The sequence below is a fragment of the Festucalex cinctus genome, chromosome 18 (assembly GCF_051991245.1).
Source record: "Festucalex cinctus isolate MCC-2025b chromosome 18, RoL_Fcin_1.0, whole genome shotgun sequence".
NCBI lineage: Eukaryota > Metazoa > Chordata > Actinopteri > Syngnathiformes > Syngnathidae > Festucalex > Festucalex cinctus.
The window spans coordinates 16,294,585-16,311,935 of NC_135428.1; the positions used below are offsets into that span (position 1 = coordinate 16,294,585).

Genomic DNA, 17,351 nt, shown 5'->3' on the forward strand with positions numbered 1-17,351 from the left:
TATCATTTTAAGATTTTTTTAAAACGATTTTTTCCTCTTCAGGAATTAAAATTTGTGTCAACAATTATTTAAAAAATAAATACTGTAATTTGTGGTTTCTAAAATGTACATTTTTCATTTGTCGTAATCTTTTTACATTAAAACTTAAAAAATAAAAAATAAATAAATAAATTTTTAAAATATTTTTTTTCCTGATATTTTTTTTCCTGATATTTTTTTGTGTAAGAATTAAACAAAAAAGAAAAAACACTTGAAAAAAATAAATAAAAGTGACCACAATTTTTCTACCTTTTAGAGATGTTTTAAAATGTGATTAAAAATTCAATACAAGAATTGCCTGGTGAAAATAGGTAATTTAAAATTAAATACAGTATTTTGTGGTTGATAAAATGTACATTTTTCCTTTATTGGAATCTTTCTACATTAAAAAAAAAAAAATCCTGATGTTTTTGTAAGAATTAAAAGAAAAAGAAAAAACACTTAAAAAATAAATAAAAGTGACTACAATTTTTCTACCTTTTAGAGATTTTTTTTTTTAAATGCAATTAAAAATTCCATACAGGAATTCCCTGGTGCAAATAGGTAAATGTGTTTGGAAAATGTATACTTTTATTTTTTTCCCACATTTAAAGTTAAAAATAAGTTTAAAAAAAATAAATACATTTGAATGTATTTATTATTGTTTTTTTAATTAAATGATGGTGTTCAAATGTAAAGTATTTTCCTAAACATTAGATTAAAAATAAAAAATGAAAAAATAAATAACTTATCTTCATTGACTTTTGTACGTGACCAATGTGCACAATCTCACCTACAAAGAAGTCACGCTTGAACAAAGCCAAGCCTTGGTGGTGACCTAAATAATAAAGTCAACATTCTAACATGACTTCAATTTGTTGCACTTGACGCTGCATGCTGAATACGTTTGCATGTGTTCAATAGCAGGCCTTTGCTACCAATTGACGCGTGCACCAGCAGCAGCTCTCTGGCATCTTTTGTCAAGGCGACAATAAGCAATTTGTGACCGGCACAGACGTTGTGTGGTGGGGGGTATGTTTGCTAAACCGGTCGGATGCCACTCAACTGGTTCTTGGAGGCCTGCTCCATCAGCAGCGAGAACTCTCTCATGAAGAGGCTGCACAGGTGGTTCTTCTCAGACGTGCTCGACATCATGGTCAGCCACACGGGCTCGGCCACACGGGGCATGCTGTACAGGTCGCATATGGTCATTCTGAAGAGGGGAGGGGAGAGAGGAGGAGAACAGACGCATCATTGTCCGAGAACAAGACCTTGCTGTGGAGACCCCACCGCCCTACTGCAAGAAGGCCAGGAGTTTCCAGAGGAGGGGTGGGGGCTGCCGGGGCACGTCTCGGCCGAACGCCAGGCTTGGACGCGGCGGTGGGAATCTCAGCGGGCCCGAGGAATGTACCATTTAGTTTCATTACAAGTACAAGGAATTGAAAGTGCGACTTAATATTTTTTTTTACTGTATTTACTTGCGAGGTAATTCAGAGGGACAGGGAAAACCCACGCTCTAAGGGGTAGTTAGTACATTTGAGTAGTGACGTTTGAGACCACTTTTTTCAGACAAATACTCGACTCTCTCTGTCACCGATACCGACACCACTAGTACATAACCCCCCCCCAAAAAATGACATAATTTTAAAGAAAATCCCAATATAGTGTCTTTCCTTAAAACTGGATGAAATTAATGGCAATTTTCTATTCCTCTAATTTCTCATTTCTAGTTCCTGATTATAAAACAGCCACTAGAGGGCGGCCGATACACAGGTACCTGTGTACCACGCAGGCACGGGAAGAACATGCAAACACCACCCAGGAAGGCCGGAGCCTGGACTCGAACCTGAGTCCTCAGAACTGGGAAGCGGACGTGCTAGTGCTGCCCATGATTACATACATAGCAAGCAAAATGATTTTTAACAAATTAGGTAAGAAATTGCTGTCTGGTATGCAATGAAATAAACTTGGGTGAATGCTCGATACTTTATTACTACACATGATCATATGTATGTAAAAGAGTACTTAAAGTAGCACTTAGGAACTTTTCAACCTTCATAAAATATTTTCATAACTCTTCTGATGAAACAATCGGCTTAAAACTAGTTAAATGGTACACCTTTGTCATGGCCTTAAAGGGTCTGTATCATTTTTACTGGCACTCAGCAACTTTGAGGAGGACGGTCGGAACACAAAAACACTACAAATGTGCCGACTGCTTTATGGCATACATTCCTTCCCCCTTTCCCCGTTTGTTACAAAAATGGGAGCCAATTTGAATGTCAATGCACGATTATTGCTTTCCTAGCAGAAGCTGCAAAACTGATTTTTTATTTATTTTTTCTGAGGATACAAAAACGGAAAAAGGGACGCTACCCATACAAAAGGACAGTCAAGGATCAATATTTGCCCGGCTTTCACTTGCTGGCATGAGCTCAAAAAACGACGCAATGCGCTTGGCCTCATGGGAAATGTGGTCTTCCTTCAGGCATAACACTACCACTTTTGTCCATATGGCGCTGCCATAATCAACGTACACTTTAAGTTGTGCCTTCCCTACCGCTCTCACTTCGCCCGATATAGACGCCTTTTATGCTTTTGCCAAATGCGCCGTCTTATCTTTGTCAGCATGCGTTGGCGCGCGTGTGTACCCGCGTCACAGCAGCGTGGGCATGCGAGGGTTGAGGCATGTGGGTTGCGGTTTTGTAATCTTCCATGAGGTCAAAGGCACCCATTGAAAAAAGCAAAGGCCAGCACACGCTTAAATTTAGCCCAATCCTGAAGGTGAGATTGTGCAGGTATTTTGTTTGTGCCCGACTCTACTATTTGGAGTTGGGGGGGGTGGTCCGCTAGATAGGGTTGCCACTCAGGTGGGCCGGCTGCCATCGGGCATATGACTACGACACGCAGGGGACCTCAAGCCCCACTGCCAGCTGGCAAGTGTGTGTTTGTGTCGACACAAGGTCCACTTTAACCCTCTTATGTTGCGGCGGGTCAAACTGACCCACTGTAAAAAAAAATTAATAATAATAAAAAATAAAAACAATTTTTAAAAAAAAGGGTTAAAGCATTTATCAGACTTGGCCCATTTTCAGCCACTGCTTTTACTACGGGTCAAACTGACCCATTGTGCCACTGTTAAAAAAAAAAAAAAAAAAAAAAAAAAAAAAAAAAAAAAAAAGGTGACAGTGTGTGTGGTACAGACACTCACAGACAGATTAGGACCACTTTAGCACCTCTGTTATTTTGCAGGTCAAATTGACCCGATGTCGCCTTGTAAGGAATGAGGGTGGCGTCGTCACACACAGATCAGGTTCACTTTAGACATCAGATGGGTCAAACTGACTCAATATCCCATTGTGAAAAAAAAAATGTTGCGGGTCAAATTGTCACATTACAAAAATACAATAAAATAAAATGTGACAGATTGTGTGTGTATGTGTAGTCGACATATTTTCGGCATAGACGCAGACAGACATGCACAGATTAGGCACACTTCAGCCTTCCAGACATTTTGTGGCTCACATTGACACACAGTAAAAATAAATGAATAAATAAATAAATAAATAAATAAATAAAAATAAAATTATTATTATTAATAATTAGAAGAAGATGGAGGAGAAGAAGAAGAAGAAGAAGGAGAAGGAGAAGGAAAGGAAGGAGGGAAAGAAGGAGGAGAAGAAGAAGAATGAAAAGAAAGAGAAGGAAAAGGAGGCAAAGAAGGGGAGAAGGAGAAGAAGAAGAAGGAAAAGAAGAAGGAGGAGAAGAAGGAGAAGGAGAAGAAAGAGGAGAAGGAGAAGGAAGCAAAGAAGAAGGCGAAGAAGAAGGAGAAAAAGAATGAATAGGTAAAAAATTGATTATTTCTGAATATTTAAACAAACTTATTATCCAAAATAGTTATCCAAAACATGTTTTGAAGGACATAAATCATCAAAAGTTTCAATCATGCTTTTGCAATATATAATTGTGCATTGGAAAAATTATTGCACTCAAGTTTTTTCTGAACCGGAGTTGCTTTTTTTTTTTTTTTTTTTTTACATTTTTTTAAATAGTCATGAGAGGGATCCAAAAAAAAAATGCAGATAACGGTCACATCAACATTATAATTAAAAAAAAAAAAAAATCCATATCAACTGGAACTTATCTGCAAAGAATGAGTGCTCGATGTAAAAAAATAAATAAATTAATAAAAAATAATAAAAAATAAAAAAAACTACCTGAATTCGTTGAGCCCATCCACCATGCGGCTGTAGGCCAAGGCCCTCTGGGTGGGATCAGCTGCCCGCCGGCTCATCTTCATGGCCTTGGGGGAGGGTGACATAACACGCACACTTTTTAGAAACGTGACACTTGGGAATTTATGGCAAGGAGGGGGGTGAGGAATGCGATGTGACCATGCTGTCGAGTGAAAGTGCTCCGGAAACGCGCCGCCGCCAAGTAAACAACATTTGTGAGTTACGGGTGAACGTCAATCACTGCAATTTGACAGCATACAATTTTATTTATATGGCGCTGGACAGAATATTAGGCACACCTGGATCTTTTCTGACACACCTTGTCAAAAAACAGCAATATTTTTGAGTAGTAAATTTTTTTTTAATGAAAGACAAAGGTGATTCACCTGTTCAATGGCACTCTTGAGCTTGTTCATGTGGCTCTCGAAAAGTGGGAAATGTGAGAAGAAGAAGTCTTGGAATCGGCTGTTCTCCTCAGCGTTGGGGGACAGCGTGAAGATGACGCCGATGGCGATCTTCTTCTTGCGCGCCACGCCCAGGCTTTGACCGCCGCTCTCGTCCGACATGTTGAAGCTCTCCTCCACCGACCTGACGCCGACAGCGAAATTGGACTCCAAAGTTTTCATTGATACCAGAAATGATTGCATTCAATAGCATCGAGACAGGTTTTCAACTGGCCCGCTTTTCCGAATGGGCGACCAGTCACTCACCAGCGCGGGAAGACGCCGTTCTCCAGGCTGGTTGTCTGGCTGCGCCGCCACCGCCGCTGGTAGCTGGACGCACAGCTGCTGGTCAGAGACGAGCCCGGCGACGGGAAGGGCGTGATCAGGAGGCTGCTTAGGGATGCTGGAGGAAGGAACAAAAAAAAAATGGTTTTAATTCAATAATATTTAAAGAGATACTTGACTCTGAGTCATTTTCAGCAGTAAAAAGTTAATATTTTGTCTAGAATTAATGTGGTAACTTCATTATTTTTCATGTACAATTAATACCTTTAAAAAGTAATTTTTCTACTTGTTGTCCACTGATGATGACATCACCTGTGCTGAGGAAGTAGCTAACGACCGATCATTGCTCAGTTTACTGACCAAACGCAGAAAACAGGTGAGCCATGATTGGCCGTTACCTACTTCCTCAGCACAGGTGATGTCATCATCAATCGACAGCAAGTAGAAAAAAATTCTTTTTAAAGGCATTAATTTTACATGAAATATAATGAAGGTAAGGTACCACATTAATTATAGACAAAATATCTTTTTATTGCTGTAAATGGCTCAATGAGTCAAGTATCCTTTAACCAATTATTTGAATAAAATAAATTCTTAAAATGCAGTAGTACAGATTTCACTATTATTTTATTAGCTAAAAATACATGAATGTATTCGTAATCAGCCGAATTAATACAAACAAAAAAATAATGAATACTTTTCCCTTAATAAATGGACTCATGGAAATGCTTGCTGGGTCAACATGGAAGTCACCCTTTACAGTTTTCAAGCTGGATTTCACAAAGTCATCAGTTAGCGTTCCCCATGAGATCTAATGGAGTCACATGCTCATCCTATTGCCGGACATGCTGGCTTGGCACGCCAATACGCCAGACGCTGAATATGAGCCCCGTCACATGAGGTCGTGTAGGATTCCTGCATCGTTGAGGGGTTCCGGTAAATAGGCTGAAGTGTGCTGGGGACTTCAGGCGTGTGCGCGTGCGTGCAGTGATGAAGATGAGGCCTGATTTAGAAGCTCATTTATGAGTAGCGGCTTTTTCAGAGCTGCTAAATTTGAAATTGCAACGCGTGACCGGGATTTGGGCACAAAAGCATCATAAGCACCCATACCAGTCATGCCAGTGTGAGTGCGTGTGTAATGTGTACACTTGTTTCCACTGCAGGGTTATTATAGTTTTGGAATTTTTAATTTGAGTTAGTTTTGAGTTTTGTTTTGTTTTTAATTTAGTTAGTTTTAATTAGTTTTCAGGGTGGTTCTGTTGGTTTTTATTAGTTTTAGTTATTTAATAAATGCTTACTTTTAATTAGGTCCAGTATTAGTTTTAGTTTTTTTAAAAGATGTGCATTACTTGTGCACAATATTTAAAAAAAAAAACACCATGGGAGCGACATAAATTCAAAGTGCTTTTCTATTGGTTGCTGCGAGATGACATAGGGCTGTGCAATTAATCGAAATTCAATTACAATTTCAATTATAGCACTCCACAATTACAAAATAAGCATAATCGTAAAAAAAAAAGAGATTAATACTAATTTTTAAGTTGTTTAAATTCATATTCTGCACCTTTTTTAAATAACTAATTGAATAAATTCTGTTTAATCCAAAAGGAACACGCATAATTATAGTGTTTCAAAGAATTTGTTTTAATTTAATATATATATTTTTTATTTGTTTTTTACGTTTAATAATGTTCTTGTGTTGTACCAAACAAATAAATGATCATCCTACTGGACAGAGCACATGCCTGCCCTCCAACTTCAAGTTTTTGCCAACATAAATAAATAAATAAATAAATAAATAAATAAATAAATAAATATTTTATGATGATGATTATCTTCTTCTTCTTCTTATTATTATTATTATTAGTATTATTATTTGTAAATTCTTTTTGGCCCAAAAGGAACTTACATAATTACAGTGTTTCTATTTTTTCTTTTTAATTGGTCATCATATTTTTAAATGTTTAAACATTTTCTTGTTTTGTACCAAAAAAATAATAATAATTGTCTGAATAATCGCCATGTCAATTATTGCCACAATAATCGTGATTATCATTTTTTCCATCATCGAGTAGCCCTAATATGACGTCACTTCTGTGTGACACACTTTTAAACATCCTTATTCCGGTTAATATCAAAATAAATCTACCATACTTAAAATCACATTTAAAATCGCCAAAGGCTCATGCATTAAATTAATTACCAAAGTCTAAAACAAAGGATATTTTTGCTACCATTTTATATATAAATATATATATATATATAATTTATTTATTTATTTATTTATTTATTTTTCTCGTTTTTATTTTATTTTGTTAACGAAATTGTTTTTTGAATTTTATTTTTTTCATTTTTTTTTTTAAACTAAAATAACCTTGTTCCACTGTGTATAAAATGTGAGCAATTGTCCATGTGTTTGTTTAATTTGCTTGAGTGAGCTACATATACAGTGTGTGTATATCCACTATTGATTTATTTTGAATTTTTTTTTTTTTTTTTTTGGTATTAACTCTGCCAGCCAATTTAATGCATAACTCTACAAGTATACTTTAGACCCTGGCTTAAGGTTGTTTTTCCCACCACCCAGTGCAACCCAAAAAAAAAAGTTTTACAGACGAGTGTTTGCCCACAGGGTAAGCAAATTAACAGCTTACGCACGGCAGGTCCAAACATAGCTGTGCTTGTGTAACTGTTGTTGACCTCCGACCCTTTTTGGGGTTTTTTTGCCTGGTGAGCGTACCTGAGCGTGCGATGCCGCTGTCCCGCTCGTCGTACAACCCTCGACCCGGCATATCCATGGGGTGGCTGTGGCCTGGCGAAGGAGGGAGAGGAACGGTTCGAGGGTGACAGGAAATGTGAGAAAACAAAGAAAATTGATAGCAAATCAGCACAAAATTAAAACAGGTGCCTTTACAATACAAACAAGTGGAGATGCCGTTCTTGATAGTCTTTTTATGTCTAAGGCTGGATTTAAACTGTAAAACTCTGTGTAAAAATAAATGAATGAATGAATAAATAAATAAATAAATAAATAAATAAATATAAAATACAAAATACAAAAATAATAAAAATAAAAATAACAATAATAATAATAATTCTTATTAGGGCTGTGCAATTAATTAAAATTCAATTACTATTTCACACCACAATTACAAAATTGGCAATATCATAAACAAACATAAAATATTAGAAATACTAATTTTGAGTTGTTTAAATGTATATATTATGTACTTGAAAAACTAATTTAATAAATCGTTTGGTCCAAAATAAACTTGCATAATAGTGTTTCAAAGAAATTTATTGTCAATATTTCTATTTAAACATTTTCTTGTTTTACACCAAATGATCGTCCTAATCGTGATTAATATTTTCGTCATAATCGAGCAGCTCTAAAATAAGTAAATACATTTCTGTTTACTTTTTTCCCCCCCATTATAGTTGCAAATGACAAGTGTCCCACATAATCGTCTTTGGCTCCCTATTTAATGCTCTATTTACCAAATTTAGTCTATTAATGAAGCAAATTGAGAATATATGTAGCTACAAACAATGTATCATATTGAGCCCACATTACAATCAATGTGGCTTTGGACTATTTTTAATGCTATATTCATTGGTTGTAGTTATGAAGCAAGGAAACACTGAATCAATGACAAATCAAATTTACAAAATTCAAAATATGAATTATAATCAAGTATAACACATTTGCATACCTGTTTTTAAACATTTTGTATTATTTTAAACCATATTTGACTTAGTCCTACTACATAACTGTATTTTAACGGCCACTAAATAGCAAGGTGTCATAATATCAATAATAATTCAGGGGACACTTTCACCTAAATTTGATTTCAAGTGTGCCGGTCCAGTATGTCCGTGGCCCAAAAAGCTATAAATAACGACAGATCAAAAATATTTTCTGTTTTGTTTTTTGGTGCAAATAATTACCTGTACATTCTGAAAACATCTCCATTTTTTTTTCTTACTGCAGAGTAATGTGAAATTTCATAACAAAATATGAGTGCAAAATATTTACAACAAATAGTGAGTAACAGCCAAATTTCAGAATGTCATTTAAATGGTCAACTTCCAATGGACTTCATTAGCTACAACGGTTAATCTTCGTGGAAAAAAACGCAGTTAATGTTCTGTCCTCACGGGCCTGATTGGCTCCCCTGGCGGGGATGGTTCGGCCCTGCTGGCTTTAAGTTTGACACCACTGCTTTAGCTAAAGCTGTTAACGTACAAAATTTAGGCAATAGACGAGAGAACTGTTGTGTAAATCCAGCCTTGTACAATCTGCAACTTTAGTGTCATCACATCCACGACAACACATCATGCAAACACTTCACACATATGACATGCAATGACGAAGAAAAAAAACAACTGCACTTCCTGTCTTGTATAATCCGGACACGGGACTGATAATGCAACAGAGGCGCTGCTGGTAAAAAATAAAAATAAAAAAAAAGGCAGCGCGTAGTGATGATGTGGGATTGTAATGTCAACTTACTCCTTCCACTACCGCGGTCATAAAACATTAAGACACTGCGTGCAGTAAAGAACAAGTACACACGTGTTTGTTTGGCGTATGCGATACAAGTGGGGAGGGTTCCCCCGACATTCTAACAAGTGGCCGCCCAACCGCAATATGCAAGCGTGTTTATGTGCTCAGACGCAAAGCATTGCTTGGGTGGATGCTTTCCATGCGAGGTGAAGAGAAAATCATTTATTGCCCACAAAAAAAAAACACAAGCATCAGGTTAGTACAAGCGTGAGTTAGTAAAGACTGCAACTATCACCTGGATACACCCATGCACGCTCCAGGCGGGCTTTCATGATAATACAAGAAACATCAATCAACCCTCCTGGTATGTGGCGGGTCAAAATGACCCGCTTTGAAGTTCACAACGGTTGAAAAAAATAGTTGACATTTCTTGGATAAAATTACTTGTGCTGGCTTTATTTTCTTCTTTTTATATATACTGTAAGTACAATAAATAAATATATAAGTTGACATTGACTAAAACAACTTCTGCTGGTTTTATTTTCTTCTTTTTATATATACTGTAAGTAAAATAAATAAATAAGTAAATAAATAAATAAATAAATGAAACACATAGCAATCATCCTATTTTGTGGAAGGTTAATAAAATTACTTCTGGTGGGCTTGTTCATTTCTAATCTGTTATCATATACGGTATATTTCTGAATATATACATTTGTGTATGTCATGAATTATCTGCACTTGTATTTATTATAACAAATATGTTTTTATAATGTATATAAATATTTCTTGATATTTTTCCCTCCACCAAATTAATTATATTGTTTTATTATATACATGGTATATAACCTGTGTTTTTTTTAATATCTTTCGTATACTACAAATTAGGGCTGCTTGATTATGAAGAAACTTTTAATCACGATTAATTTGGTAATAATTGAAAATTATCTTCTGGTACAAAACAAGAAAATGTTTAAATGTAAAAAAATATTAAGACTAAAATTCTTAGAACCACTATCATGCAAGTTCTTTTTGGATGAAACAAAATATATGAGTTATTTTAAATTAAAAAAAAACAGAACAACATATAAATGTACAAATTTAAGCAATTCAAATTTATATTTATTACTTTTTTTTTTTTTTTTTTTACAATTATGCTGATATTGTAATTGTGGAGTGTAACAATTGAAATTGTAATTGAATTTCGATTAATTGCACAGCCCTACTACAAGTGTCCAAAATACGAAGACAGCTTGTAAACTCATTTACAAATACTGTATATAAGTCAAAGAAGAAAATAATGATTTGTTTGAATTCAATTTTGACATTCTTAGTTTACCCCAATGACTTTTTTACTTATACAACGGGTCAATTTAACTCACAACACAAGAGGCGGGTCATCCTCTCCGCAAACCTGTCTGACCTAAAATGCCCCCACAAAATGGCCACATGCCGCCGCCGTCAACCCAGCATAAGCGGCAGCAAAAAACATGCAAGTTGCGTACACTGGGGGCCATGTTTTTGTTGTTTTTTGTTTTTTTCGGAAGCGCCAACCTGAAAAGAAAGATGCGCTTTTGATGAGACGCAGCGGGCCCTGCTCAGAGAAGGCCCGTCGAGGGCTGCAGAGCTGAGAAAATCCTGCGCAGCACAAACACAAACACAAAATAGAAAGAAAGAAAGAAAGAAAGAAAGAAAGAGAAAGAGAAAGAGAAAGAGAAAGAGAAAGAGAAAGAGAAAGAGAAAGAGAAAGAGAAAGAGAAAGAGAAAGAGAAAGAAAGAGAGAGAGAGAGAGAGAGAGAGAGAGAGAGAGAGAGAGAGAGAGAGAGAGGGGGGGGGGGGGGGGGTGGCGGGAATGACGGGAGGGAGGGAGGTAGACGGACAAAAAAAAAAAAAGAAGAAAAAGATGCTTGTTAGTGAATGAATAGGGAGGAAAGTTGGCGACCTCCTGTCATCATAGCAGACCTCACAACAAGGAGCTTTTTAGTCGGGCATGAAGAAAAAAAAAAAAAACTGCACTAAGACCTGCAGTCTATCCCAGAGGAAGGCCAGCTGCCACCTCACGAGAAAATGTCCTCATATTGGGGACCATTTTTCATTTGCACAACTAGAACACTTTAAATATTTTCTGTGAAAAAGGAAGGAAGAGGGCGCACAAGAATTTGCCAACAGTTCTTCATAGGTTCCTCGTATTGTTTACATCACCATTTAATAACGATTAGTAAAATCACGATGTTTGCCGCCATAAACTTTAAATGACGTCATCTACGTTTTGTTTTGTTTTGTTTTTAGCAATGGGAAGTACAACATCTAAGTGCAGCGCTGCCTGGTCAATGGGACTGTGGAATCAAAAACACCCACTAACTATGGCCAGCAGATGGCAGCATTGTATCTCTTTTCAATGGGCTGCTGGTGTATGGAATTACCTTATGAAACGTGACGGAACCTGATGAAATAGAATGTTTTCAAGGATCAAGTGATTGATCAAACCCTTTGTCACATTAAAGCTAATTCACAGAGCGTCACTAAAGAAAAAAATATTAGCGTCAAAGTCATTAATGTGGAGAAAATGTATCTTCACAAAAAGCTTGTTTTCTCTTTGTCTTTTTCAATTTTCGTTCAATATCACTCAAATTACCTACCGTATTTTCAAATGGTGATTACTAAAGAACGGAATAAGGTAGAAACATACTTCTAATGAAAGTAAGTAAGTAATGAAATGGAATGCGACCTTTCATTTGGTACCCATGTTGATGTAGTAAAAGCACACAATATTCTGTTTGCCATGAAAGATTAGTTAAAATGCTCGAAATCGGCTGGCACTGTTTTTTTGTTTTGTTTTTTTGGATAACGTGTGGCAATAAAAGAGTTTAAAAAAATATATGAGATTCGGGGAAAGTGTTTCAAGCAGAAGTGTTGGGAAAGTCTTTGGAGTTCTGTTAAACAAAAATATTTGAGGGTTAGCAAGAGAAACAAATGCTGCTGCATTCCCAATATCCCAAATGACTACATGCAATGGCAAAAACTCCTCTGAAATTTAGCTTTGTACATCTATTTAGTACACAAGGTTAAAATGAAGTACAAATTGGACAAAAATTATTCGGACATATATCATTCTAAAAGAAAAAAAAAAGTCCAATAACTTAAGTACAAGGTTTAAATTTGGTAGCAATATGACATCTCTAGCATAAGTTTGCCTTTGACGGGGCCGTCCAAATGGTCAAAGTAACCCTACAATGCCCACTGAAAGCCAAACTGGCTTTTCAAGCATGGCATCTTGAGGCTTTTTTTCTGGCTCCTGTTAGACATGACGACCAAATTTCATGTTGCTAAGTCAAACAGGCTGCAGGGCTGAATTTAAAAAAATAAATAAAATAAAAATACTCCTCCAAAACACACATTTTCAGCAGGATGAACACACCACATGGTGACTGGAGGCTACAGGAGGGCTGTTTGTGTGTTGTTGCTATGGTTACCTATGTTCCCCAGGAGATTATTTGGCGTGGCGTTTTGATCGGCCCTCAGGGTGTTGCTGCTGTCCTGCGTGATGAACTCCAGACTATCCTGTAACCTGTGAAAAAAGATGATTATCAGAACATTTCTGGGCGATCATTTAGATAATAACTACACAAATGTGCGTGCTTGCTTACGTGTTGAGGCTGCCGTACACGCTGCCTCCCGTCCTGGCTGTGAACACCTTACTCAGCATTAGCTGAGGCGGCGACCTGACACGATGAGAGGCACTCGTGAGACAGAATATTATGTACACTCCCTCACCCAAATGTATGTTTTCTTCTTACTAGGGGTGTCAAAATGAGTCTATTAATTGTGAGTTCATTTAAAATTGTTTTCATGTCACTAATTTTTTTTTAAAACGCGTGATAAATGACCGCCTCTTACTTGGAAAGCCTGTATTGGGGGAATTCCAGTCGCACCGCAGCAGACACGTCCACGTGATAAGTTAGCAATAATACATTTAATAATAAATGTAATAATAATGCATAGGGCTGTGCAATTAATCGAAATTCAATTACAATTTCAATTATTACACTCCACAATTACATTTGCACCTTTTTTAAATTTTAAAATACCTAATTTAATATTTTTTTAATTATACTTTTTCAAATAATTTTATTTATCTTAATATTTTTATTATTATTATTATTTATTTTTACATTTAAACATTTTCTTATTTCGTACCAAAAAAATAAATGATCGTCCTACTACACAGTGCACTCCAAACTCACGTTTTTGCCAACATAAATAAATATAAATTATCATAAATATTATTATTATAAATTCAGTTTGGTCCAAAAGGAACATATATAATTACAGTGTTTATTTTTTTTTAATGAGTCTTAATATTTTTAAATGCTTAAATATTTTCTTGTTTTGTACCAAAAAAAAATAAATGAATAATTGATTGAATAATCGTGATTATTGTTTTTTCCATAATCGAGCAGCCCTAATAATGCATATATTAATGGACACTGGGGTCAAGTTGTATTTTACAAATTTGCTGAATTTCACAAGCTCTGATTATGAAAATAAAAATGCACTGAGATGTCACCAGCATCTTACAAATGCAATTATACCATCTAGTGGCAGAAAAATGACCAACACAAATCAATATAACACGTTTTTGGGTTTTTTTTGTTTTGTTTTGTTTTTTTTACAGGAAAGTGCATCTTTTTAATTTTAACTCAATTTTATGAATTATGATATTACTGGATCAATGACTAAAAATATGCAGCCATATTTCTATTAGTTTAACATTTTTTCTACATATGTTAACAAGAGTATGAAAACTTAGAAAAAAATATTTTATTGTATATTTAAAACAGATAAAATTTGCTATTAATCGTGAGTTAACTATTACTTTCTTACCTAATCTGGTGGATTTTCAGCGTGGAGCCTTTGTAACTCATGGCCACTGATCCAAACATCATCTCCCCCAGCATGACCACGTCGGACGAGCACCTTGAACCCTGTCAACGTAGGTCGGTTTTAATGACTGCGGAGGAGTTCATTTTGGCAAACTAGCACATTTTTGTTTTTGTTTTTGAATGGGCACTTACCTGGAAGCGGAGACCCTGCTCTTTGTTTTCCCTGGATGTCTCGGACGCACAGGAGGACGAGGAGGAGCTGTCCAGGGAGCTGCTGCTGCCCCCCGTCGGTCGAAGCCGGCAGCATTTGCCGAACATCTTCACCTGGCCCTCTGTGCCCTGTGGAGATATGAAAAGACAGCGGGTGAGATAATTACTGCTGAATGTACATTTTTTAAAATATTATTATGATGATGATTCCTAAAAATATTACAATGTAAATTCTGAAACCATGCAACTTGTTCAAATCATCAGGTTTTTGGTTTCATGTCGCACAATAGAAATCAACAAAAACATCTACAATTCGGTCAAGAGATTACACACTCAACAGATAATGTGTCATTGAAGGTGTCAGCTCCAAACACACATACCACTTATTTAAGATAACCCGCCACCTTGCACAATAGAAATCAGAACAGCTAGAAATAATCCAGCCAAAATACTCGGTCATGGCACTCAATGGATGTGTCCTAATGAATGTGACTGTTCCTTTTGCCATTTCTATAACTGCTCCCTTGCACAATAGAAATGAACAGAACTAAATCCAATCAAAAAAAAAAAAAAAAAGTCCATAGCACACTTTTTGCGGATCACATAATTAAAGCAATGTCCCCTCTTTGTGATAAACACCACCTTGCACTATAGAAATCAACAAGTGCAACAAACAATGTAGTCAAATAAGCCCATGGCGCACACTGTCACACGACGGAGTTGTGTCAAGGAATTATAGTTATTGTGCCTCTTGTTAGTAATTCATGATAACCACCACCCTGCACATATAGAAATAAATAACTAGAACAACTAGAAATAACGAAGTCAAAACAGCACATAGACACACATGGACAGCCCATCTGAAAGCAGCCTGTGTCATGTGCTTCTTGACTCGGCTTGTTAGGAGAGGAATGTGTGTGTGTGTGTGTGTGTGTGTGGGGGTGTGTGTGTGTGTGTGTGTGGGTGTGTGTGTGTGTGTGTGTGGGTGGGTGGGTGGGGGGGGGGGGCCTTGCGTGTGCGTGTGCGTGTTTATGTGATTTGTGTACACAGAAGCCAGCAGCAGCATGTGACTGCCAGTCATATGACTCTTGCAGGAACTCGTGAGCGAGCGAGAAAAGCAGCACAACAATCACCGCTGCCACCTCATTTCCCTCCCTCCCTCCCTCACCATCATCATCATCATCATCATCATCATCATCATACCTCGTGTCCTTCCTCCTTCCCTCTTCCGCCCCACTGTGGTCATGTGACTTCAGGTAACAAGCAGCATGGCGAATATCGATTATTGCGGTTGGCAGCGGCCCAAGACAAACACCGCAGTTTTGCACTGCCAAGGCAGCATTAGCCGGCGGCAGCTAGCAAAAGGTGGTGGGTGTCGCTTACTCAGGACATCTTGCACAATAGAAATCAACATGCCGGCGATAAATATCACACAGTCCAAAAAGAAATCCACGCCCACACTCAGTCACCTGTGCACAATGTACATTAATTAACGCGGCTTCTCGTTTCGCATGATTACTGCCATCGTGCACAACAGACATCAACACAATAATGACGGCACACTTCACACATCAAGTCTCATATAGATAATAGGATATGTCCATCTGACATCAACACCGACTGACACACACACAATCCAATCATGCGACTCACGGCAAGGTGGGCGTCATCCGTGGTCCTCTTCTTGGCGTTGGAGTCGAACAGGACGTTGCGGCCACGCCTCTCGCAGTCCTGGTACACGATCAGCCGGATGTGACTGGGCTCCAACTGTGGGATCGGCCAGCTATGTGGAGAGAGAAACAGTCGTCATTAACTCATTTACTCCCAGCCATTTTCACTGAAGCAACCCCCTTCGCTTGTGGCTGTTTTTTACTGGATTTTGACTGATATTGCAAGGTCCACAGAATATTGTGTTATATTGCTATAAAAACATGGAATCTGCCAAAAGAAAGAGTAGAGTGTCTTCTTTCATCAGGAAAAAAAAAAGGATATTTGTATCTGTTTCCACTGTGCAGCATTTAGCAGTAGAATATGGCTAAGCTTTATCAATAGTCACATTCCTGGTGAAAACACTGCCAAAAAGAGCTTGTTGCAACATGGCCCTGGCTGATTTCTTATACTCTGCTGTCACCTGCTGGCCATTTTTTGTAATAACTACCATTGCTTCAAGCCACCTCTTCATGTCAGTCTTCTGTATGCTCCTGAATTAAATAAAACATTTAAAAAATGTATAAATATGTTTTGGGGAGTAAAATATTAAAAACATATTTGCACGTTTTTGGGTTTCAATGATAAGTAGGCCAGAATGATTTTTAAAATAATCTAATTCCCATTTTGTTTTTGAGATTGAATATGAGGTTATTTTTCAAGGCCCTCTTCCCATGATAGCGTACACATTCAAAGTAAATAAATAAATGCATCTGTGCCAAATGGTACTGGTCCGCAACCCACCGGTTGAGGACTACTCATGCAAAGCAATACAGAAGCAACATCAACAACACTAATGCCGAAGACTCATCTTGTTGTTGAAAAGTCCAGACAACGACACGCCACCCTGTCTTATTAAAACTAAATCAGACAGGAAAATTTGAGCTGTTTTGACCGGCCCGGTGCTGTTGCCAGGCAACCAGCGGCTTTATCGTGCCGCCGCGGTTGATCCGGCAAAGGATGGGGCTTGCGTGCCTTAGAGACAAACGCTGCCAAGGTACAATCGGGATGGCGGACGGCTGCCCTTCACATAGTGCGAGGGTAATCCCCATGCTTTTGAGGA

At 37.3% G+C, this 17,351-nt stretch overlaps 1 protein-coding gene across 4 annotated transcripts in view; it reads right to left on the bottom strand.

Annotated features, from left to right (window-relative positions):
* fnip1 (folliculin interacting protein 1) overlaps positions 1-17,351 on the bottom strand; it is a 35,200-nt gene that overhangs the window by 8,901 nt on the left and 8,948 nt on the right. For 3 of the 4 annotated variants that reach the window (XM_077504885.1, XM_077504888.1, XM_077504887.1), the window contains 11 exons: positions 16,235-16,364; positions 14,564-14,710; positions 14,373-14,473; positions 13,136-13,210; positions 12,962-13,056; positions 11,043-11,126; positions 7,722-7,793; positions 4,964-5,099; positions 4,640-4,841; positions 4,236-4,321; positions 1,085-1,231 (listed from right to left, as the gene is read on the bottom strand). In XM_077504885.1, coding sequence (XP_077361011.1) covers positions 1,085-1,231; positions 4,236-4,321; positions 4,640-4,841; positions 4,964-5,099; positions 7,722-7,793; positions 11,043-11,126; positions 12,962-13,056; positions 13,136-13,210; positions 14,373-14,473; positions 14,564-14,710; positions 16,235-16,364 — 1,275 coding nt within the window. The remainder of the gene's footprint in view (positions 1-1,084; positions 1,232-4,235; positions 4,322-4,639; positions 4,842-4,963; positions 5,100-7,721; positions 7,794-11,042; positions 11,127-12,961; positions 13,057-13,135; positions 13,211-14,372; positions 14,474-14,563; positions 14,711-16,234; positions 16,365-17,351) is intronic. The other variant, XM_077504886.1, reaches the window with a different exon arrangement.